This window comes from Silurus aristotelis, assembly GCF_946808225.1.
Source record: "Silurus aristotelis genome assembly, chromosome: 3".
Classification (NCBI taxonomy): Eukaryota; Metazoa; Chordata; class Actinopteri; order Siluriformes; family Siluridae; genus Silurus; species Silurus aristotelis.
This window is the reverse complement of record NC_139576.1, coordinates 3,838,285-3,864,336: the sequence shown is the minus strand read 5'-3', so window position 1 is coordinate 3,864,336 and position 26,052 is coordinate 3,838,285. Positions and strand designations below refer to the sequence as shown.

At 39.3% G+C, this 26,052-nt stretch overlaps 1 protein-coding gene across 1 annotated transcript in view; it reads left to right on the top strand.

Moving 5' to 3' along the window:
• hibch (3-hydroxyisobutyryl-CoA hydrolase) overlaps positions 1-26,052 on the top strand; it is a 47,381-nt gene that overhangs the window by 7,977 nt on the left and 13,352 nt on the right. Inside the window, exons 4-7 of the mRNA XM_083536306.1 lie at positions 8-92; positions 215-295; positions 384-436; positions 13,749-13,827. Coding sequence (XP_083392432.1) covers positions 8-92; positions 215-295; positions 384-436; positions 13,749-13,827 — 298 coding nt within the window. The remainder of the gene's footprint in view (positions 1-7; positions 93-214; positions 296-383; positions 437-13,748; positions 13,828-26,052) is intronic.

Here is a 26,052-nt window from a genome sequence, read left to right as displayed (position 1 = left end):
TGGGCAGAAATGGGAAAGCGATTCGCAGACAGACCTCGTGATCATTAAAGGTGCCGGAGGTAAAGCTTTCTGCGCCGGAGGAGACATCAGAGGTACAAAAACCCAGACTGTTACCATGTTAAATATTTAAAAATAAATATTATGAGATCTGAGCTTCATCAGCTACTTTTTCTACCATGGTGTGATTTCAACTTCCTGTCTTGTTCCTTTGTAGCTGTTACAGAAGCGGGTAAATCGGGAGATTCTTTAGCGCAGGACTTCTTCAGGGAGGAGTACATTTTAAACAATGCCATCGGTAACGTTTCTCCTGGTCACGCATTTCTGATAACTGGAAACAGAATTATTATAATTCTCCTCAGTGAACCCTATTCCTCTGTTTTCAGGGACTTACAGGAAGCCCTACGTGGCCCTCATCGATGGAATAACCATGGGAGGTGTAAGTACTCCTCTCAATTTATCTCACTGGTTTGTATCATGGCAGAATTTTGTGTGATCATGGAGGACAGTACATGGAGCTTCCTTTCAGTTTGGTGTGTGTGTATATCTCTATCTGTGTGATGGTGCCGCAGTAGGACCAGGAGATACGATAATGAGCTGTAATGAAATACTGAATGTGTTTAATTAGTTTTTCATCGAGATTTTGATTTACCATTGCAAATTTTGTATGAAATTAATTATCATATTTTTTTTCTAAGTTTTCAATGATCTAGCTTTGATTTTGTATTAATAAAAATAATCAGACTTTATAACTATTTTTTTTTTTTTATTCGCAACATTCTATCTAAAGGTAAAATGCGTGTGTGTGTGTGTGTGTGTGTGTGTGTGTGTGTGTGTGTGTGTGTGTGAAATATATATATATATATATATATATATATATATATATATATATATATATATATATATATATATATATATATACAGTGAGGAAAATAAGTATTTGAACACCCTGCTATTTTGCAAGTTCTCCCACTTAGAAATCATGGAGGGGTCTGAAATTGTCATCGTAGGTGCATGTCCACTGTGAGAGAAAAAAATCTAAAAAAAAATCCAGAAATCACAATATATGATTTTTTTTTAACTATTTATTTGTATGATACAGCTGCAAATAAGTATTTGAACACCTGAGAAAGTCAATGTTAATATTTGGTACAGGAGCCTTTGTTTGCAATTACAGAGGTCAAACGTTTCCTGTAGTTTTTCACCAGGTTTGCACACACTGCAGGAGGGATTTTGGCCCACTCCTCCACACAGATCTTCTCTAGATCAGTCAGGTTTCTGGCCTGTTGCTGAGAAACACGGAGTTTAAGCTCCCTCCAAAGATTCTCTATTGGGTTTAGGTCTGGAGACTGGCTAGGCCACGCCAGAACCTTGATATACTTCTTACAGAGCCACTCCTTGGTTATCCTGGCTGTGTGCTTCAGGTCATTGTCATGTTGGAAGACCCAGCCTCGACCCATCTTCAATGCTCTAACTGAGGGAAGGAGGTTGTTCCCCAAAATCTCGCAATACATGGCCCCGGTCATCCTCTTCTTAATACAGTGCAGTCACCCTGTCCCATGTGCAGAAAAACACCCCCAAAGCATGATGCTACCACCCCCATGCTTCACAGTAGGCATGGTGTTCTTGGGATGGTACTCATCATTCTTCTTCCTCCAAACACGTTTAGTGGAATTATGACCCAAAAGTTCTATTTTGGTCTCATCTGACCACATGACTTTCTCCCATGACTCCTCTGGATCATCCAAATGGTCATTGGCAAACTTAAGACGTGCCTGGACATGTGCTGGTTTAAGCAGGGGAACCTTCAGTGCCATGCATGATTTCAAACCATGACGTCTTAGTGTATTACCAACAGTAACCTTGGAAACGGTGGTCCCAGCTCTTTTCAGATCATTGACCAGCTCCTCCCGTGTAGTTCTGGGCTGATTTCTCACCTTCCTTAGGATCATTGAGACCCCACGAGGTGAGATCTTGCATGGAGCCCCAGTCTGAGGGTGATTGACAGTCATGTTTAGCTTCTTCCATTTTCTAATGATTGCTCCAACGGTGGACCTTTTTTTACCAAGCTGCTTGGCAATTTCCCCGTAGCCCTTTCCAGCCTTGTGGAGGTGTACAATTTTGTCTCTAGTGTCTTTGGACAGCTCTTTGGTCTTGGCCATGTTAGTAGTTGGATTCTTACTGATTGTATGGGGTGGACAGGTGTCTTTATGCAGCTAACGACCTCAAACAGGTGCATCTAATTTAGGATAATAAATGTAGTGGAGGTGGACATTTTAAAGGCAGACTAACAGGTCTTTGAGGGTCAGAATTCTAGCTGATAGACAGGTGTTCAAATACTTATTTGCAGCTGTATCATACAAATAAATAGTTAAAAAATCATATATTGTGATTTCTGGATTTTTTTTTTTAGATTATGTCTCTCACAGTGGACATGCACCTACGATGACAATTTCAGACCCCTCCATGATTTCTAAGTGGGAGAACTTGCAAAATAGTAGGGTGTTCAAATACTTATTTTCCTCACTGTGTGTGTGTGTGTGTGTGTGTGTGTGTGTGTGTGTGTGTGTGTGTGTGTGTGTGTGTGTGTGTGTGTGTGTGTGTGTGTGTGTGTGTGTGTGTGTGTGTGTGTGTGTGTATATATATATAATATAATAAAAACAATAAAATTAATAAATATAAAAGGTGAAAATAAAACCTTTAACGAAACACATTTATTTTACAACATCCTTTCTTTAGTCAGATATAAAAATAAATAAATTAATAAACTCTGAATAATCATTTTTAATCATTTAACATTTGTTTTACTGAGTCTCAAATCGAGCACTAAATGGCGTTGGGTACACTAAATGAATGCAGACTGTATGAATGGTCATGACTGTAAAGCATTAGCTTGTCTGGCTACCTGGCCTTCAATATGAATAGCGAATCAATATCAATAGCCCCAAACATGTATAACAATATTCACAATAATGGCTGACCATTAAAGACTAGAGACTTTGTATGAATAGAGTATGAATGATCACCTAAATTTAGCAGGTGGCTCTCAAACAGGGAAAGGAGAAAATTATCAGACATAGTTTTAGATAAATGTTTGTGTGCATTAAATTTTTCATGTAAAATATAAACTCATACAACATATATATAAAAAAAACACATGATTTCATGTATTTATATGAATGAAAAAAATTGCAATGCAGGAAATTAATATTCAACGCATCTTTTTGAGCAATATCAACTTTGAATCATGGGCAGAAAGCCCAAAGTGCCTTCTTTCCAAAGATATCTCAATTGTATATGTAGCCCACTATAGTCAGGAACTGTGAACATTTTCATTTCTGCAGGTTGTTCTCAGCTGTGAGCCTCTAAAGCAGGGCTTGGAGTTTAACAGGTTTAAGGGTTTTGCTTTTATTGTGATTTACTGTGCTATCTAGACACTCCAGTAGGTGGCAGCAAAGTTCTTTTTTTCACCAAGACCCCCCCTCAGCATGTTATGAATTAGAAATCTAGTGGGTGAGGATTGGTCAGAATGCTTGATGACATCAGCAGAACATGTTGCTGCCTGTTTTTTTACTTTTTTTTTTTTTTTTTTTTTTAATCCCCCTCTTATTTATTTTTTTAAAGCCTTCCTCCACCCTGAGGTTTGTGGGGAATGTGAATCGAACGGCCTCACGCCATCACACTATTTTTTTGCTCGGTTCACAAGAGGATACATGCTCAATTAACGTGTCAAAAAGTGTAAGCGTAGATCATAAGAACAGATAAAAGCGCTAAAGCTAGTCGCTGGAAGTTCAGATTGGTTTATTAAAGGTGTGCATCCCAATACGTCCCCTTGCTAATGCCGGCGCAGGCACCGACGACAAATTGGGAAAAGTAGATGATGCTAATGTCTCTTCTCCGAGTCCCTTGTTCTTTCTACAGTCTTTTACAGTCATTTGAGATCATTTAGGATGCCTCGGGATGGGGAGAGAAAGAGAAGCAGTGGAGAGGAATTAGCGTAGCTGCTGTTCATGATATTAACAGCAAAAGTTGATAATGTGCATGTGCAGATGTTCTGGAGCACAAGGTTATGATGTGATGTGCTTTATGTGTAGGCTTCGCTAAAAAGATGCGTTTTTAATCTACACTTAAACTGGGAGAGTGTATCTGAACCCCGAACACTGTCAGGAAGACTATTGCAGAGTTTAGGAGCTAAATGTCCAAATGCTCTACCACCTTTAGTGCACTTTGCTATTCTAGGAACTACTAGAAGCCCAGAGTTTTGAGATCTCAGGGAGCGTGACGGATTGTAGCGTGTTAAAAGACTGGAGAGATACATGGGAGCCAAACCATTTAGTGCTTTATAAGTAAGAAGTAATAGTTTGTAGTCTATTCGAAACTTAACAGGAAGCCAATGTAGGGACGATAAGATCGGGGTTATGTGATCATATTTTCTTGACCTTGTGAGAACTCTGGCTGCTGCATTCTGAACTAACTGAAGCTTGTTTATTAATGATGCAGGACATCCACCTAGTAATGCATTACAGTAGTCTATTCTAGAGGTCATAAACGCATGGACGAGCTTCTCTGCATCAGATATAGACATATATTTCTTTTCTTAGAAATATTTCTAAGGTGAAAGAAGGCTGTTTTTGTAACTTGATTGATCTGATTATTTAAAGATAAGTTTCTGTCTAAAATAACTTCCAGGTCTTTTACTGTTGAACTAGTGGTTACAGAACATCCTTCTAAATGCAGGTTGAAATGCTGAAGCTTCTGTATACTGGTTTTTGGGCCGATGAGCAAAATCTCTGTTTTATCAGAATTTAATAGTAGAAAGTTATGAGTCATCCACTCTTTTAATTTTTTGACACACTCAGTTGCGAGCTAATTAAACTATATTGCCTGGTTTGGATGATCTATATAGCTGGGTATCATCAGCATAACAGTAAAAGCTAATCCTATGCCTTCTAATAATATTTCCTAAGGAAAGCATGTATAGTGTGAAAAGCAGGGGCCCTAGAACTAAACCTTGTGGCACCCCATAATTTACTTGCATTAACCCTGCATAGTCTCTATTTAATCCTACAAAATGGTAATGATCAGACAGGTAGGATTTAAACTATCTTAATGCCTGTCCCTGAATGCCAATGTAATTTTGTAAGTGATCTAGGAGAAGATCATGATCTATAGTTTATCTAAGATCTAGCAAAATTAACAGAAATGTAGTTTTGGTCTGAGCTAAATGTGAAAATGCTCTACCGCCTTTAGTGGACTTTGCTATTCTAGGAACTACTAGAAGCCCAGAGTTTTGAGATCTCAGGGAGCGTGACGGATTGTAGCGTGTTAAGAGACTGGATAGATACATGGGAGCCAAACCATTTAGTGCTTTATAAGTGAGTAGCAGTAGTTTGTAGTCTATTCGAAACTTAATAGGAAGCCAATGTAGGGACGATAAGATTGGGGTTATATGATCGTATTTTCTTGACCTAGTAAGAACTCTTGCTGCGGCATTCTGAACTAACTGAAGCTTGTTTATTAATGATGCAGGACATCCACCTAGTAATGCATTACAGTAGTCTATTCTAGAGGTCATAAACGCATGGACGAGCAACTGATATCGTTTCGAAAATGGATACTGGATAAAAAACAAACGCACCACTTAATGTGAAACAGTACTTTTATTACAAAAAAAAAACAAAAAACGGAATAATAATGTGCTAAAGGAAATAAATATTAATGTATAAATGAATAAATATAATGATGTAATTAGTAAATGATAAACGATCAATAAAACTTGGCACTCTCCGTGCAGCACGCAGTGTCGCATGTTGAACAAACAAACGGCATGTGGCGTCAGTGATTCGCCTCTAGAGGCCGCTCTCGTATCGACTGCAGACAGGAAGCTAGAAGAAAATCGGTATGGGTATTTCACGGGTAGTTACGGCAATCGACTATCGGTGCCTCTGCTTTTGACTCTGGTTCCTCTCAAGTTTTCGTCCTTATTCCAAACTAAGGGAGTTTTCCTGCTCGCCATCGCCATCATTAGCTATAAACTTATAGAGACTGCTCTTGAGCATGTCCAGTAATAAAATTACTGGCCTCGGTGCCACCTGCTGCTATGGGAGATTTATGTTCTCTCACTCAAGCCCACACCTTACATGCAAGCCCACACCATATGTCGAATGTACTGTAGTCTGTCCGGTGTGTTTTAGTGCAACCTTTTTTTTCCCGTCGTCGGCTTTCCTCACAGCTAGTTCTTTGGCGACGGCTTGGTGTGTCCCTACTGTCAGTATTACCGTTTTCTTGAGTTACCAGGTGGTCCTATCGATAACGCTTCATTTTAAAAATGCCAAAAAATTTGTCAGATTAATCAGACGGCCGATCAATCGGTCGACCTCTAAGTATAGTTCCTATACCAGTGCTCAACGGTTTTGAAATTGCCACTCTGCAATACGTAATTTACTACTTTAACCAACGCCATTTCAGCACTGGCTTTACCTTCACATGATATATTTAATGTGTATATCTTCTGGTGATATTTGTATATCCTGTGGTCCTGTGGAAGTTCTGTTGCTGAACCACCACCCTTTTTAAGAGCTTGCTGATAATTACTAGGTTTCAACTGCATAGATTTGAATGCAGCAGGTTGCAATTCTGATAAATTTACGTAGCTATATGTTCCAGGTCATTCTCATATTTTATTTCTTACTTAATTTCTTTCTTATATATTTCATTTAAATAATTTGCTAGATTTCCCATACCTTATTTCTTTGCATTTCTGTGCCGTGTATAGCAGATCAGTATCCTGCCTGGCATTAGAATGATGGACAACAGAATGGATTAAATTTCCCCAGGGGCTCGTTCTAATATTCACTCACGGAAGAACATCAGGAATGGAAGACTAAATCACTAAATCACTCGGCGAGGGCGTCGGGTCTGGCAGCAGACAATCCCAACAGCAGCAGGACTGAGGCACGAGGGGAATCTTAGAGCATGACTTTGATCCTTTCTTGTTCGTGTGTGAAAAAGGAGTTCATGACCGGACTTCTCCCGTGCGTGAGCGCGTCTGCATATTTCCTGCATTGCTAACATGCTTCTCCGGAGCGGCGGTTAAGGAAAACAAATAACTTGAAAACAAACATGCCGAGAGTTACGACCTGAGACTGGAAACACGTTTTAATGCGAAATTTCTAACCGATAAACCAATATGTGACAACTCATCCATCTGACGCTCAGGATGCTTTGGTGGCTAAAATAATCAGCACAAATGAAAGAACCCAATGTTCCTGGCACTGTCGGTGGCGTGGTAGCTCAGTGGTTAAGGTGCCGGGTTACTGATTGGAAGGTCGGGGGTTCAAGCCCAGGTATCGCCAAGCTGCCACTCTTGGGCCCTTGAGCGAGGCCCCCAAATCTCTATCCCCCAGGGGGCTGTATCATTGCTGACCGCAGCTTCCGAGCAAGCTGGGATGTGCAAAGAAAAGAATTTCACTAAATGCTATTTTGCTATACTATATAAGCAAATATATTGGGACTTCTCCAGCCACATGTTGGTGTTCTCCAAACTGTTCCCACAAGGTTGGAGGAACATAGTTGTTTCAGAAGTTTTTGGATGCATCCCTTCACTTTGAACTACAAGACCCAAACTTGTTCCAGGTCCTGTGCAGCTCCATGAAGATTTGCTTTTCATAGTTTGGAAGATGTGGAAGATCTCCTGCACTCCAACAGTTTTGGGATGAATGTGAACGCTGACTGCACCCCAGGCCTCCTCAACATAATCAGTACCTGACTTTGCTAACACCCTTGAAGCTGAACGAATATACACAAAATCTAGCGGAACATCACATACGAATGTTATGGTAAAACGTTATTCTTTATAGTGTATTAACTCCGTGGGTGTTTTTATAAATAGTAATGTTGCTGTAAAATACGGAGCTGGCTGAAAACCATTCCAGGCTAGAAGGTTGCCTGGTCATTAACACTAGCTGCTATAGCTGTCAGCTTGTCTAATTCGTGTGGTGGTGCTTTCGTTCCTTCGAGGATGCTGATCGGAATCCTTCTCATGAACACCTGACCTTGACCTTTTTTGTCTGGGTCCTCATGACTACAATCTGCAGACATCTTCCAGGCTTTCCTTAAAAAAAATCAAATAAAAAGGCATTTTTACTTTCCACATCAATCGTCGATAAGAATCCGCTCTGTGGTATTTTCCATCGGGGATGAAGACGGACCTCTCTGTCTTTTTCTCCTTTGTATCCCGCCGCCAAAATATCTCAGAGAATCTGTAACAGTTTCCGACGTTCCGTGAATAGCATCCCGGCAGAGCACAAGGCCTGTGAATACAAACGTGTTCCCGGGTTTGGGTTTATAAAGTCACTTTGTGCTGCTCAGGCTCAACAAAATCCACCTTTCACCCCACTAAGGGGGTCGTTATTAATACATGGAACGATCCAGATGACTTTTTACTTTCTCGGGTCACTGGGGTTTATTTCGCTGGTCATGATCATTGCAATTTTCGACATTGTGTTCCTATTAGTTTTTGTTTTTTAAAAATGTATTAAAATAAAAATGCAGGATGTTGGATATTACACTTGTTCTTTATAATGTTATAATAAGATGGTGATTTAGAGTAAATTAGCCACATTATTTAGCTTGGATTGAGATCAGTTTTATTTGTGTAGCGATTATATCAGTAAACATTGTCTAAACTCAATATTAATTTATAAATCAGTGGTGAGTGAATAAAAACTACCTGAGATGGTATGAGGAAGAAACAATGTAAGGAACCAGATTCGGAAGAGGACTTCAACCTGGTGGCACTGAATGCATATTATAGTTTTCTTATTGTTCACTGATGAAAAGTTCATAGCAGTTGTACCAGGCGGTGTAAAAAATGTTGAACTGCTGCTGTTCTGAGCCACGTGTTCTACCACGTCTGCGATTTCATCACGGACAACAAGTTAGAACAAAGAGGAAAATTTGAAATTTTGCGTGAAACGCAAATCTGCCGCGGAGACGTTTAACATGACATACGTTTGACGTACAGCGATGATGCAGCGAGTCGTTCGCGGTGTTTTGAGCGGCACGGGCGCTTCAAAAACATCACCAGGAGACGACGAGAGATCAGGAAGACCTTCAACAACCTTAACCAGCGAAAACGTCAAAACCATTTGGCAATTCGTGCATGATGATCTTCGGAGAACGATCCACACGATCTCACTTCCGCACCCATCCTACTCTCCAGATTTAAATCCTGCGGACTTCGCCCTCTTCCAGAAGATGAAGGCCTGGCTCAGACGTCACCTATTTGACACCACTGCATCGCAGGAGTGCTCGACAGGCTTCCAAAAGAAGACTTTCAGGACACGTTCCAGGAGTGGTGGGAACGCCGGGAACGCTGTATTGCTGTGCAAGGAGACCTTTTTTTTTTTTTTTTTTTTTAAGGTCATGGTGTGGAAACGTAGACAGATGAATTTACCAACCAGTGATTGATTGTAAGTGATTAATACCATCAGAGCTTCATGTTTTGCCATTTTGTGCCAATCAGAATATCAGGGATCAAAAAAAATAAATGAGCATGGAATCCGGTTTCTTATTAGAAAGAAGAGGGTGAATAAGTTTTATGATTTGGTCTTTTGATTTTAAATGTAACACAATTCGAGAAAAAATAGTATGACTTTACCTCGGAAATTTTCAAAGCATTACGTCTGCCAGATTTCTTCGGGCAAGATTTCCACAGGATCTGCTGTATTTTTTCTTTTTTTCTTTTGAATGATCGCTACAAGATTGGCTGAATTCTTTCTACAGGATCTACTCAGCTCAACCTATCTAAATCTTTCTGATTTCCAATTAACTGATTAGTTCTTCAGGATCACAGTGGGATCTATTCAATTATTTCCACAGGCTTGCTACAAGATCTACTCACATTTTACAGGATCACAATGGGATCTATTACATTTTTCCTCAGCATCACAGTGGCGTCTAATGAATTATTTTTATAAGATCACAGTGGGAACTTCTGAATTCTTTCTGCAATACTGCTACACGATTTACTGAATTATTTCCACAGGATTGCTACAGGATCTACTCAGTTATTTTACAGGATCACTATTGGATCTGGTGAATTATTTCTTTAGGATTCTAGTGGGATCCATTGAATTGTTTCTGCATGCTAACTATGAGAACCACTGAATTATTTGTACTGGATTGCTACAGGATCTATTAAATTATTTTACAGGATCATAATGGGATCTATTGAATTATTTCTACATGATCACTGTGGCAACAAGTGAATTCTTTTCTACAGGACTGCTGCAAGAACTGATGAATTATTTCCTCAGGAGTATTATATTCCACAGTGTGATCTACTGATATTTTTAAAGAATTGTTGTAGACGTTGCTCACTAATTTTACAGAAATTCTACAAGATTTACTGAAATAATTGTATAAAGTCACTGTGGGATCTACTGAATAATTTCTACAGGTCTCTGCTGCATGTTTCTATTCTGGGCTGCTTTATTTATTGCTGTAGCTTACAGGCTGCTAACGAGACACCCTGACCTTTCTGTCACACACAAAACAGACCAGTCAGGAGTCTGCTGTAACCTTACACAAACAACTTCATTCGTCTTCTAGCCAAACCCACAGCCTGTCATTTAGAGTCACGGACGAGACTCCACGGTCCTGAAATCGGCTCTCGCAGGCAAACAGAACAACTCCTCACCAGTTTGTCCAACATGGTGTACACATGCTACATCAGGAAGCCAATCCCTGTGCACATTGCTCATTTGTTTGTTTATTTTTACAATTAATTGGAGATTTTTTTGTGCCTTTTTTTTTTTTTTTTTTTCTTTTTCTCTACATAACTGCTTCATGATCTATTGAATTATTTTATAGGATCTAGCATATTGCAATTTGTAAGCCACAGACAGACTGATTGATTGATTGATTTCTTTACAAATAATTCTGTGGTTCCCACAGCGATCCGGTTCAAATGATTCAGTAGTTTCCACAGCGATCCGGTTCAAATGATTCAGTAGTTTCCACAGCGATCCGGTTCAAATGATTCAGTAGTTTCCACAGCGATCCGGTTCAAATGATTCAGTAGTTTCCACAGCGATCCGGTTCAAATGATTCAGTAGTTTCCACAGCGATCCGGTTCAAATGATTCAGTAGTTTCCACAGCGATCCGGTTCAAATGATTTAGTAGTTTCCACAGCGATCCGGTTCAAATGATTCAGTAGTTTCCACAGTGATGAAGTTGAAATGATTCAGTAGTTTCCACAGCGATCCGGTTCAAATGATTCAGTAGTTTCCACAGTGATGAAGTTGAAATGATTCAGTAGTTTCCACAGCGATCCGGTTCAAATGATTCAGTAGTTTCCACAGTGATGAAGTTGAAATGATTCAGTAGTTTCCACAGCGATCCGGTTCAAATGATTCAGTAGTTTCCACAGCGATTAAGTTGAAATGATACAGTGGTCCTGTAAAAATGATTCAGTAGTTTCCACATTGATCCTGTACAAATTAGAGGATCTTGCAGCATTCCTGTAGAAAGAATTCAGTAGATCCCACAGTGATCATGTCAGGCAGTGGCGGCCCAACAGTTAAACCTCTGGGTTACTGCTCAGAAGAATATGTAAAACTAAATTGAGCAGATTCTGTTTTAATTTTGCCCCAGAACCTGTTGGTTCTGGTGCAAATATTCTTGTCTCTTCCTGGATTAATTTATTGATTATAATAAATGCATTATTGTTGTGGTTTTTTTTTTTTTTTTACATTTGTTTTTATTGTTTTGTTTGTTTTTACTGTATGTAAAACTGAGCATTGAACAATGGCCTTTGTTATTGTTTTTTTTTTTGTTCTTGGTTTTTAGTATTTATTTTTTATATGTTGTATGTGAATGGGCACAGTATTTTTATTATCACACAGTAATTAATATCTTATTTTTTTTAATAATATTTTATCATATATTTATTATACTGTGCCTTGCGAAAGTATTCGGCCCCCTTGAAATTTGCGATCTTTTGCCACATTTCAGGCTTCAAACATAAAGATATAAAACTGTAATTTTTTGTGAAGAATCAACAACAAGTGGGACACAATCATGAAGTGGAACTAAATTTATTGGATATTTCAAACTTTTTTAACAAATAAAAAACTGAAAAATTGGGCGTGCAAAATCATTCAGCCCCTTTACTTTCAGTGCAGCAAACTCTCTCCAGAAGTTCAGTGAGGATCTCTGAATGATCCAATGTTGACCTAAATGACTAATGATGATAAATAGAATCCACCTGTGTGTAATCAAGTCTCCGTATAAATGCACCTGCACTGTGATAGTCTCAGAGGTCAGTCTAAAGCGCAGAGAGCATCATGAAGAACAAGGAACACACCAGGCAGGTCCGAGATACTGTTGTGGAGAAGTTTAAAGCCGGATTTGGATACAAAATGATTTCCCAAGCTTTAAACATCCCAAGGAGCACTGTGCAAGCGATAATATTGAAATGGAAGGAGTATCAGACCACTGCAAATCTACCAAGACCTGGCCGTCCCTCTAAACCTTCAGCTCATACAAGGAGATGGAGCCAAATACAGGACCATTCTGGAAGAAAACCTGATGGAGTCTGCAAAAGACCTGAGACTGGGACGGAGATTTGTCTTCCAACAAGACAATGATCCAAAACATAAAGCAAAATCTACAATGGAATGGTTCACAAATAAACATATCCAGGTGTTAGAATGGCCAAGTCAAAGTCCAGACCTGAATCCAATCGAGAATCTGTGGAAAGAACTGAAAAATAAAACTTTCATTCGGCTTCTCCCGTTAGGGGTCGCCACAGTGGATCCTCCGCATGTTTGATTTGGCACGTTTTTACGCTGGATGCCCTTCCTAACGCAACCCTCCCCAATTTATCTGGGCTTGGGACCGGCACTGAAAGTGGCTGGGGATGGTTCCCTGACCGGGGATCGAACCCGGGTCGCAACAGTGAGAGCGCTGCATCTTAACCACTAGACCACCAGGGAACCGGAAAGAACTGAAAAATGCTGTTCACAAATGCTCTCCATCCAACCTCACTGAGCTCGAGCTGTTTTGCAAGGAGGAATGGGCAAAGATTTCAGTCTTTCAATGTGCAAAACTGATCGAGACATACCCCAAGTGACTTACAGCTGTAATCGCAGCAAAAGGTGGCACTACAAAGTATTAACTTAAGGGGGCTGAATAATTTTGCACGCCCAATTTTTCAGTTTTTTATTTGTTAAAAAAGTTTTAAATATCCAATAAATTTCGTTTCACTTCATGATTGTGTCCCACTTGTTGTTGATTCTTCACAAAAAATTACAGTTTTATATCTTTATGTTTGAAGCCTGAAATGTGGCAAAAGGTCGCCAAGTTCAAGGGGGCCGAATACTTTCGCAAGGCACTGTATATATATATATATATATGTTTCTTTGATTAATTGTTGTTGTTATTTGTGATTTATTTATTAATTTTTAACACCGGTTCTCTTTCCTAATGCCGATCCGGTCCTGCAGAATTCTCTAGTGGTGTTTATTATCACGGTCGAACATTTCACACAGGCTTTTTCATTGATTCTGATGCTAATTTGTTTTTCGATTTTTGCTCTCAGTCCTGCCCTGCGTCTCCGGTTGTCTTCTCCGTATCTCTCCATCTGCTCGTTCTGTGCCAGCTCTTTCTAGCCTCTTTTATTGATTATCTCCCTCTCTCTCTCTCTCTCTCTCTCTCTCTCTCTCTCTCTCTCTTTCTCCCCCAGGGTGTTGGGCTTTCAGTCCACGGGCACTTTCGTGTGGCCACGGAGAAGACGTTGTTCGCCATGCCGGAGACAGCCATCGGTAAGAGCCACAATGTTTGTCCTGTCTAAAACCCAGCGGCATTAATAATGCAGAAATACATTTCACTCACTGTCTACACACACACACACACACACTTGTACTCTTATTCTCTTATTCACACTCTGACTGTCTGAACATTTTATTAAAATGGAAACAAAACATCTTCAGAACCATGTGACCTCCATAAAACTTCTCACCCACACTTATTATTATTATTATTATTATTATTATTATTAATTCACTTCTATATGAATCACAATGAACTGAATGAATGTTAATAATAATTTAATCCTAATTTAATTTAAGCTCACTTTGTGCACATTGCCACGCTGGAACTTTAGGTTTCCACGTTGAAGTGTACATAAAATTGTATACAATTTATGCAATTGAGTGCCTCCATCTTTGTGTTTAACAGTTTGGAGAAGAACTACATATGCAAGGAAATGTTAGGTGTCCCAATACTTTTGTCCATATAGTGTACATGAGCTCAGAGAGGCCCCTGATTGGCTGGCAGCAAATTAAATAAAATATTTTACTTTACTTGTATAGCACTTTTGAACACAATAATGCCAGAGATGATGCGATGAGGAAACCTTGAGAGAGCTTCAGAAGGTAACCCATCCTCAGCCGGGTGATACCGAGTGTCCGTTTATTACAGTTCTATTATTGAAGTTCTCACTTGGTCACTGATGGAAACCTGAAATCAAAACTGTAGTAACTGTAGTCCTATTGTAGCAAACCATCCAATCTTATTCCAGTCCAAATCCATCTTCATGGTCCAGCCTCCACAGTAACTTCATGAATCTTTTGTGGAACCATCATGAGTTAAACATCGTTCTGACCAGTGTTCTTAGCGCCTGTAAATAATGATGGAACTGTATTGATTGGACGTTCGGCAACGAGGACGGGTTCCCTTTTGACTTTGGTTCCTCTCAAGGTTTCTTCCTCATTTCATCTCAGGGAGTTTTTTCCTCACCACCGTTGCCTCACTCATTAGGGATAAACTCATAAGGAACATTTTTTTAATTGCCGCTTTATATAAAGCTACTTCGAGACAATGTCCATTGTTAAAATTGCTCTACAAATACAAATGAATTGAATGGAATCTCCAACAAGTGTTTACAATTTAACAGAACTCCATCTAGAGGTGAATCTTAAAATTGCCTTGTATTCTCTCTCTCTCTCTCTCTCTCTCTCTCTCTCTTTATAAACAAGACACCTAATGACTTTTCTGGATGCAGACCAGACTTCAGCTTTATCTCTGTCCCAAAAATCTGTCTGCTGCAATTTTTTTTTTTGTTCGAATACCAAACTAAAAATATTATTTTCCCTCTGATCCGAGCAAAAGAAAAAAACCCTGCATGTGAAAGCACTTCCCTCTATGCGTTGTTATTTATGCACATATTTTGCACATCGCACCTTAATTCCACACCAGCTGACTGTGACTCAGCATGATTTCTTTATTTGTTTTTTCGTTTAGTATCGCTTCTAAGGTATAGAACGCTAACTGAAACCTCAGAGTCGTTATATTTTACTAGTTGTACTGCTTTAGAGGAAAATACACACCGCCAGACACACGGTGGACATTTACAAGCCATTTAAACGCCACCCTGTATGTAAATGATTTCATTTATGCAATGGACTGTGTGAATCCTGGATTCTGATTGGCTCTCGGGTAGTTTGCGTTTAGTTTAAGGTGGTAGAGGTGAGGAGGTGGTCGTTTAGTGGATAAAGTGGCCTAAATTTACCATGTAATATGAAATGCACTATATAGACAAAATGTTGTGGGTTCACCCACAATGGTGTTAATGTCAGGTAAAGGTGTAGGAGGCCTGGGGTTCAGTCAGATTTCACGGTCAATCCAAATGTGTTTAATAAGAGCTCTATAGCAGGAGGTCTTCCACTCCAAACCATGTAAAGCTAATGTTCTTGGAGCTGGCTTTCTGCACAGCTAATGCAGCTGTCATGCTTTATTGGAGAAGAACCACATATGGCTGAAAAGGTCGGGTGTCTCAGTTCTTCGATCCATAGAGAACCCATTTATCTTACAGTGCAACCTGAGGCATACATTTGCTTTGGATATCATTATATTAAAGTAATTATCTGGGTACAAGATAATAACGTACCTCAGTACTCGTACTCAACAACTGAAAAATGTTTCGGCAATCGTCGCCCGCTCAGACCTCGACTCTCGCGATGATACCTGTGAGTGCTTCAGTCTCGCATGAAGAGTCTCATGTTCGCTCATAAAGAGTGCAATAGAACCCCCTCCAAAATCAAAAAGCCCAAATCTTTGATCCTAAAGTGGTTCAAATGCTACCAAGAACCTTCAGTTTCAGCACTCGTCCCAAGTTCTGGAAGAAATTACTGACGAGTACCGAGGTCTTACTCTATCTGATATACTGTCACACTCTCATTCATACAACTGAGCAGCTATGGAGTTAAGGGCCTTGCTTAAGGCCCCAGGAGTGGCGGCTTGGTGATACTGGGGTTAGAACCTCTGACCTTCTGATTCAGCTCCCCTGGTGCATAGTAGGCATGTTTTTCTATTATTATAATAAGTGAGCTATATGTATTTTGTTTTACCCTTGCTTTAGGGCCCAGCAGTGGCATCTTAGTGGTGGTGGGATTTGAACTTAATTCAATTTCAATTTCGAAAGCAAAAACCCCTTCAGACGACTTGAGGAAGAAGGAAAGAGTTTGTACAATGAAATGCTTAAGTGAGGCTGCAAGCAAACTACAGCAAATATTAAACATCAAACAATATTTAAACAGTAAAGAGACGAGGAAATAAAAAACAAATAGCATTAATGAGAAGAAGAATGTGAGGAACATGAGAGGAACCAGTCTCAAAAGAGAACCCATCTTCGTCAAGGTGGCAGGATGGTTCATGCAAGTGCAGTCCCAGTACCATTTTTCTGTGTGGCTCCATCCATCCGTAAGCATTCAGAATCGGTGAACTTTTGTAATGCAAAAAATGCTTTTAAATGCTGGTGTAAATACTTTGTTCCCATTAATTACCAGAAAAGTGCTTGTAAACGATGCCTTCGTGTCACATCTCAATCGTGTGGCTGCGCTTTGACTCCCCGCTCGCAGCATTTTCCCATTCACACACATGCACAACCCCCTCCTCACTGATGGTGCTGTTTATCTCTCCCAGGCTCGCGTTCTGTGGAAAACGTCCAGGCTTTGCTGTCAGCACACTCTGGAACCATAGCACGCTAAATGCGGATCATAGGTAGCACCACATTCCTCCTGCCCATGGAAGGAATGCGTGCCTTCCACTCGGCAGCAAATCAAACCGACCTCCGTAGAGTACACAAGGCCTCACGCTCACCCCTCGCGTGTTTTCATTTCATGACTTGTTAGCCGGTGTCGGTTACAGAGAACACTCACTTCTTCCAGCTGCTTGGCTTCTGGAGCTGCACTCAGCAGACACGCTTCGGCAAGGCGCTTTATTTATTTCCGTGTGGCGTGAAACGGTGTTCTGCGTTTAATAAAGATGTTCGAGATGTTTCTAGTCACGTTCGAGAAGTCCATGATCAACAAGTTAGCCATTTCCTCTGATCTATTTGTGCTTTTGGCATGGGGTGATGTGCTAATTACTTAATGGAAAACATTTACGCTTTCATTACGGTCTAGTGGATCGGTCATTGACCTCCTGCACTTTCACGCTCCTTTTTGTATTGTGCAGATGTCTGGACTTAAAGTTCAGTAATCCAAAAGGATATACACTCATGTGCTCAGCAGCGCAAAGGATTTGACTGTCAAGATGCTGTAAATTGACTCTGGGCACAAGGGAGGCATCGTGGCAAAGCTCAGCCTCACTTAATCGCTCTAAAGCCCTAAGGCACACTGTGCCATTTTGGCCACGATTTGGTCGTCTGAGCCAAAATCCTAAAAGATTCCTGAGGCTAAAGTCCATTGTCTTTAAACGCTGGTTTGACATGTTCACCAACAGCATAATAATGGCCGTTACTATTGTTTTTGTTTGGGTTTTTTTCCCTCCTTTTCACCTTTTTTTTTGTCTATTTCCTGCAGTGTGACTTCTTCTCTCAGTGGTGGATGAAGCACACAAACCATGCACTTGAGTAAAAGTAATGATTCACTCAGTAAAATGTGACAAAAGTAAAAGTGTCCCTTTAAACTTTCACTTGAGTAAAAGTACAAAAGTTTTTGCATTCAAATGTACTCAAGTATCTAAAGTACTATGATTCAATATAACACTAATGTTCCTTTGATCCTTTTTATCAAAAGACTCTTTACTTAATCACCTCAGTTGATGTGAAAAGACTCGAATGTGACTCTCAGCACACTGATTTATTAATAGAATGATATTAATGACTCAAACACTGATTGATTTTCTATTGCAATGATCATGAACACAAAACCTTCTTTTTTTTTAACTACTTCAAAAAAATCCCGTAAATGAGGTCACGTGTGTTGTGTCGAGTTCGAGTCTGGAGTTTCTTCATCATTTATTCCTCTCTAAATGTTCTGCTTGATGTTGAACTGATGCTGAACTGTATGTTGGTGATCAGTAGATACACCGAGCACCGATCAGAACACGTGTAAAACAGAGCGTGCGCTCGATCCTGATTGGTGACTCGCTACGTGTTTCACCACTTACGTTTTTATCCACTCATAAGATATTAGTCTTTAAAATGTAGTAAAGTTAAAGTAAACCCAAATAGAAATACTTCAGTAATGTACAGATATGTGAAAAAGCTACTTAAGTACAGAAATAAATTACAATTAATTCCGTACTGTTCACTACTGCAAACGTCAAACCAAGAACCAATAGGAGCGTTGAACCCTATGACGCAAATAGTGAAAATAAAAAAATAACTTTTTATTTGTTTGTCATGGTTTGGGATTTGGTTTGGGATTTGACTTGGTACTTGTCTGTCATGGCTTGGGATTTGGTTTGGGATTTGACTTGGTACTGGTCTGTCATGGCTTGGGATTTGACTTGGTACTTGTCTCTCATGGCTTGGGATTTGGTTTGGGATTTGACTTGGTACTTGTCTGTCATTGCATGGGGTTTGACTTGGTACCTGTCTGTCTTGGTTTAGGATTTGACTTGGTACTTGTCTGGCATGGGATTTTACTTGGTATTTCTCTGTCATGGTTTGGAATTTGACTTGGTACTTGAATGTCATGGGATTTTACTCGGTATTTGTCTGTCATGGTTTGGGATTTGACTTGGTACTTGTCTGTCATGGTTTGGGATCTGACTTGGTACTTGTCTGTCATGGTTTGGGATTTGACTTGGTACTTGTCTGTCATGGTTTGGGATTTGACTTGGTACTTGTCTGTCATTGCATGGGGTTTGACTTGGTACCTGTCTGTCTTGGTTTAGGATTTGACTTGGTACTTGTCTGGCATGGGATTTTACTCGGTATTTGTCTGTCATGGTTTGGGATTTTTCTTGGTACCTGTCTGTCATGGTTTGGGATTTGACTTGGTACTTGAATGTCATGGTTTGGGATTTAACTTGGTACTTGTCTGTCATGGTTTGGTATTCGTATTGGTACTTGTCTGTCATGGCTTGGGATTTGGTTTGGGATTTGACTTGGTACTTGTCTGTCATTGCATGGGGTTTGACTTGGTACCTGTCTGTCTTGGTTTAGGATTTGACTTGGTACTTGTCTGGCATGGGATTTTACTTGGTATTTCTCTGTCATGGTTTGGAATTTGACTTGGTACTTGAATGTCATGGGATTTTACTCGGTATTTGTCTGTCATGGTTTGGGATTTGACTTGGTACTTGTCTGTCATGGTTTGGGATCTGACTTGGTACTTGTCTGTCATGGTTTGGGATTTGACTTGGTACTTGTCTGTCATGGTTTGGGATTTGACTTGGTACTTGTCTGTCATTGCATGGGGTTTGACTTGGTACCTGTCTGTCTTGGTTTAGGATTTGACTTGGTACTTGTCTGGCATGGGATTTTACTCGGTATTTGTCTGTCATGGTTTGGGATTTTTCTTGGTACCTGTCTGTCATGGTTTGGGATTTGACTTGGTACTTGAATGTCATGGTTTGGGATTTAACTTGGTACTTGTCTGTCATGGTTTGGTATTCGTATTGGTACTTGTCTGTCATGGCATGGGATTTCATACTTCATTTTATTTTAGTTTTAACAACTGATATTCTCCCAAAGCAGCTTTACAGAAACAAATAGACCGCGAATATCGATTTAATCATCATAACCTGATCACTATAAGTTTGTCTCTAATGAGCGAGTCACTGGTGACAGTGGTAAGAAAAACCTCCCTGAGATAGCAGGAGGAAGAAACCTTAAGAGGAACCAGGCTTGAAAGGGAACCTGTCCTTATTTGGGTGACATCGAATGTCCTATCATTTACAGTTCCATCGTTGTTGACGTAATCCACTGACTCAACTCTTGGTTTATATACCATAAATTCAGATTAGATTCTGGATGTCAAGACATGATAATTGCCTCAGGGCAACTTTTTCAGTGGTTTTTATTTCAACAAATATTTTTTGTCAGGAATTAAGGCTTGTATGTCCTGGCTTACTTGTTATTTATTGCTGCCTAATGTGTTGTCTGTGAGCTACAGCATGTTTTCTCTCAGGATTGTAATATGAAACAAGGCCACAGACTTGAGTGTAAGTAACTCTGAGCGCTTAAAAGGCTACAAAATGGCCTCCTCTAATATTTATAGTCCTGAGGGTTTGTCATAAGCTGGCAGTAAATGCATTCAAATGCTAATAAGGAAAAGCCTTTATGGAACTGAAATTACATTTGTATTAAAAATGTAAAAGAATGTGTGTTTATGTTAAAAATGTCTAATTATTATGGTATGTCTGTATATCCTCAGAAAGCAGAGAGCTGTTTCCTCAATGTTTTTTATCTACATTCTTCTCTTTTTCACACTTTTTTTCTCTCTGTAAAAACTTCTGTAACCTTGATTTGTTGAAAATCATGTTCAATAAGATGACTGTGTTTCAGCCATCCTGGGTTTTGAAAAAAGCCTCACCGCACTCTTGTGTGAGCTGAGCGTCCTTGGTACACAGGAAGTGGGCAAAAGCTCCCTCAGGAATTCGAGTGGCTGAAAGCTCTGCTTCTGTTCAACACACTCCATTATCACATCCATGCGTGTCTATCTGGAGAAAAAGCATGTGTCTGAAGTGTGTTTGCTTAGCGCTAATCCTGTTTGATTACGGTCAGCTGTAGAGCCGCCCTTCAACTGATTAGTACAACTTCCACAAAAGTATTACTCAGGGTCTGTCTTAGGATGTTTTCCGTCTGGCTTGCTTTCCGTTGGTCTTGGTCCTGATTAGAGGTCGACTGATTAATCTGGCATTTTTTTAATTAAACAGCATCGCGCGATTGTGGTGCAAATTGCACCGATTGACTGACGTACCAATTTTGCGCTTACGTGAGAAAACAGAACTCTCCCATATCAGCAGGTGGCAGTAGTCTGTATTTGGCGAAACAGGGAAACAGCTAGAACTTTGAATATCTAAAACAAGCAGCGTTTGTATACTAACGGATTCATGTCTGCTAAGATGCTAAGACAAGAACAAGAATGACAACAAGTGTCCTTCTTTACTCCGTTGCTTTTGCTTTCATCAGTTGGATTTTTTTTTTCCCCTCACATTTTCAATCACTAAGCTGAATAGCCAATTGGAGGTCTCTTTCTCGCCACCTCCGATTCGACATACCAGAGAAAAAATTAGGAGACCCTTGGGAACTGTATTGTTAGAGCCTTCAACCAGCTGTAGTTTAGGTTACAGGTCGGCATGGGAACCAAAACCCTGCACTGATTGGGAGGCTTGTGTTGTTCAATAAATTTGAGCAATTTTCTGTATCTTTTTCTTTCGGCTTCTCCCATTAGGGGGCGCCACAGCGGATCATCTGTCTTCATACCCCCCCCTGTTCTCTACATCTGCCTCTTTCACACCAACTACCTGCATGTCTTCCCTATCCACATCCATAATCCTCCTCCTTGGTCTTTCTCTTTTCCTCCTTCCTGGTGGCTCCTTTCTCAGCATTCTCCTACTGATATACCCCATGTCCCTCCTCTGCACATGTCCAAACCATCTCAATCTCACCTCCCTCACCTTGTCTCCAAAACGTCCTACATGCGCTGTCCGTCTAATAAACTCATTTCTAATCCTGTTCATCATCGTCACTCTGAATAAAAAACTCAACATCCGAGCAATTTTCTGTATCACCACGTAATTAATAATTACCTGTTAGATTTAATGAGATGAAGAGGGGCGAAAATTGGCCCAACATATCAGCATCAAACTCTATATTTCCAAAAGTATTGGGTCACCTGGTTATAGGTTTGGTATGTGATTTTGCTCTCATATTTCCCTTCACTCCACTAGATTTTGGAGTGTGCTTATGGTTGTTTGTAGTGATGTGTAGGTGAGGAGACCTGGGGTGCAGTCAGCGTTCACATTCATCCCAAAGGTGTTCAGTAGGGATAAGATCAGAGCTCTATAGCAGGCCACTCAAGATCTTCCTTTCCAAAACATGTAAACCAGATCATCATGGAGCTCACTTTGTGCACAGGGGCATCGCCATGCTGGAACAGGTTTTGGGTTTCCAAGTTCAAGTAAATGCAAATTTTTATTATAGCGCCATCTAAAGACGTCCTGTAAAATTGAGAGCCTCCAGATTTGTGGTAACAGTTTGGAAATGAACCACATATAGCAGGAAAGGTCGGTTGTCCCAATACTTTTGGAAACATACTGACTCTAATTCTAGAACCCAAACAATTGCAGTGTACCTTCCATACTAGCATTGCTGGCTGATTTTACTCTATAATGGATATCAAGCAGTCACACCATCAAAAGATGGTGGAAACCTCATCGTAAGATTGAACATCTCATTCCACATTTAGTCCCCGTTTGCTTTTATAATATCTTTTATAATTTTTATGCTTTTATAATTTTGTGTAGATTCCTTCAGTAAATTTAGTAAAGTAAGGTTCTGATGAAGGTGAGGAGGCCTGGGGTTCAGTCAGCGTTTACAATGATCCCAAAGGTGTTCAGAAGGGTTGTAGTTCTATTGCTGGAGATCTTCCACATCTTCCAACCCATGGAAAGCAGATCTTCATAGAACAGGTTTGGGTCTCGTAAATATTCCATATCCAAAGACGTCCTATACAATTGAGTTTGATGAAGAACCGCATACGGCTGGAAAATTCAGGTGTCCCAATACTTTTGCCAATATAGTGTACATGTCATTGTCACTGCATGTATTAACTCCACATTCCACTCTAAATCAGCTCTGAATAAGATGATGTCACTGTCCGAGATCTCGTCGTTAACCATCCGGGCTCAGAATCAGCATCTAAAAGTTGATGTAGACTAATGAACAAAGCTGTTTTGAAAAAACTATAGAGTAAAAAACATGGAGATCTGTAATTAAGGAGTGAGGATTGTGTGTTAGAGAAGGTAATAATCCTAACAGATGTGAGGTTTTATGGTTAAACAGGATTTAGAGATTAGGGCAGGACACTATGGTAAAATATCAGCAATGATGCAAAGATTTTGTGAAGAACTTTTTATACGTATTTTCTGTTAAATTAAGTGTTTTACAATCTGATTAAAAATACATTGAAAATTTGGGATTTGATCGTTAAAATAAAAATAAGGAAGGTTAAATTATTACAGGTTTGATTTATTTTTCATTTATTTTCATTATTAAATCAGTAAAGAAAAGAAGGTCTTGTAATTCAATTGAAAAAAAAACAATTAATAAGCCCTTTTATTTAATTATTTTATTTCATATTTAATTTTTTAAGCGAATACAAATAACATTTATTTAATTCATACATTTATTTACTTTTATTTTCACATATTTTATTCATTTATTTCAAATAATAACTTTTTTTTTTCTGGTTTTGCTTCATTTTTTGTAATACCTGAACATTCCTTGTGTTTTTTTTGTTTTGTTTTTTATATGTAAGTATTTAATTTTCTAAAGATATGATCTATTTAACTGTTCTAATTCTTTCAGCAGACTTTAACGTCTTCCTTCAGTCCTTCATTTATTCACTCCATCGAAATGTGGAATTGTCAGGATTTGAGAGAAATTCTTGAAGATGGACATAAAATGCTAAAGAATCCATTACGCTAGCGTTAGCCGTGAGCCACTTCTTGTTTAGCGGCTAACGCTTGCGCTATGGATTCCTTAGAGTTTTCATGAATGCGCACTACAAATAGTTTTTCCGGTACGGAGTCAGTAGCCACAGTGACACTGCGCTCACTCTAGTTCATTTTGTATACCTCTGGAGTTTTTATGGTACGATACGTTGGGAGGATTTTATTTATTTATTTTTTATAATAGGTTTTAATAATTATCCAACATTTTATTCATTTCATTTATTTATCAAAAATTTTTAAAACACTAGTATTTATGGCTTACAGTTTTTTTTTATTATTATTATTCATATATACCTTGATATAAAAACCCCTCAAATTGTATACAAAAAATGGTGTATTTCGCAGGCTCGTGTTTTATCATACACTCTATGAGCAAAAGTATTGGGACACATTTTTTCCAGTTATATGTGGTTCTTCCCCAAACTGTTCCCTCAAAGTTGGAGGCACACAATTGTGTGTGGGACGTCTTAAGATTTGGTAGCATGAAATGTTCCCTTCAATTGATCTAGGAGACCCAAAAATTTTTCCAGCATGACAATGTCCCTGTGCACAAAGCCAGCTTCTTGACAATATGCTGTACATTTGTGAAAGTAGATGATCTTCTATAGAGCTCCAGCTTTTTTGAAAACCTTACTTCTTCCCATGCCTTTTCCAGCACGACGATGCCTTGTGCATTTTTTTTTTGTTTGTTTGTTTTTTTTTGGCTCAAATAAAAGTGCATGCTTTTAAAGATAAAGACCTGGCAACCACAAAAGCCTCAACACATTACGTTTCATAGTGATCATCTGAATAATTGTAGCCAAACTCTCTCTAAATTTGACTCTTTTTCTTTCCATTTCCCGAACAGAATCAATCAAATCTGGTTTTCTTTGGCTAAAAGAGCTCAAATAAAACCGTGTCTCATGGGTTATAATAGCAGACCGTGTGGTGTAGGTGATGGTAAAGATGTCCTGAAATGCAGTAGGGTGCCATATTGTCAGAAATCCGACCCATCCTTAATGGAAGACAGCATTAGGTAATGAAATGGCCAAGGGTACAAGTCGGGCATCACTCTGTTTCATTTGCAGCTCATCTTACTCTGAAATCTCTAAATCCTCCTCGATTCCTCCTAAAAATCTGAGTCACGGTGTTCATCAGGGATGGGAAAATAATCAATTAATTCTGGATATAAGACCTAATAATGCATCACTTTGTGTTAATTATTTTATGTAATTGCATTATAAAAAATGTATTTACCACAATTTTACCTCTGTATCAACATATTGTAATGTCAGTACAGGTGCTTAAGGAGACTAAGTTACAATGTTCTGTTGTGTTCAGTAATGAGTAAAAGTTGCCAGTTCCATGTTACTTGAACGGGTTGGTTTAGGATAAAACGGGTGGCGTTTTGGGGGTGAGCAAGAGATCTATAAATGAAGACATGAACGCTACAATATAATTCAGTTAGGCTTATTCCCTAATGCCTTCTTGTTTACTATACATGCTCACTACATAGGATATAACCTAATGGTGTTAAAGAGCTTACATAGTAGACTCTGTTTGGAAGACCATAATTATATAATATAATATATTAGCCTATTAGTATTTGAACCACTTTTTATTCCTTTATTAGAGAGAAAAAAAGTGTGATCTAATGTGTATTTAAAGGTGTGTTAATACCTAGGCTTTTGCGAGACACACGCATGTTCCTTTTGTTCCTATGCAACAAACTCTGCTTTGACCATCTGTAAATGTCCAGATGTTTCATTCTTTTTCATTTCAAAAACACACTCTGCATCCAGGAAGTTCGTTTCTACAAAAGTTTTAGCTGAAATACTTGACGTTCATCCCAGAGCAGTTCAATAGGATTTAGGTGCGATGGCTTGCTCCTTGATAGATATCACTCCAGGATGGTCGTCTTGCACTGTGAAGTCTGTTCCAATGAGCCGTGGTCCAGACCAAACTGCATGGTGTTAAAGTATGGAATGGTTGCCATGTTGGTACCTTTTACTTTCCAGAATAAATCTCCAACCTTCCCTGCTGCAACACAACCCCAAAATATTCGGCTTCCACCTCAATGTGTGAGTGTGGGGGTG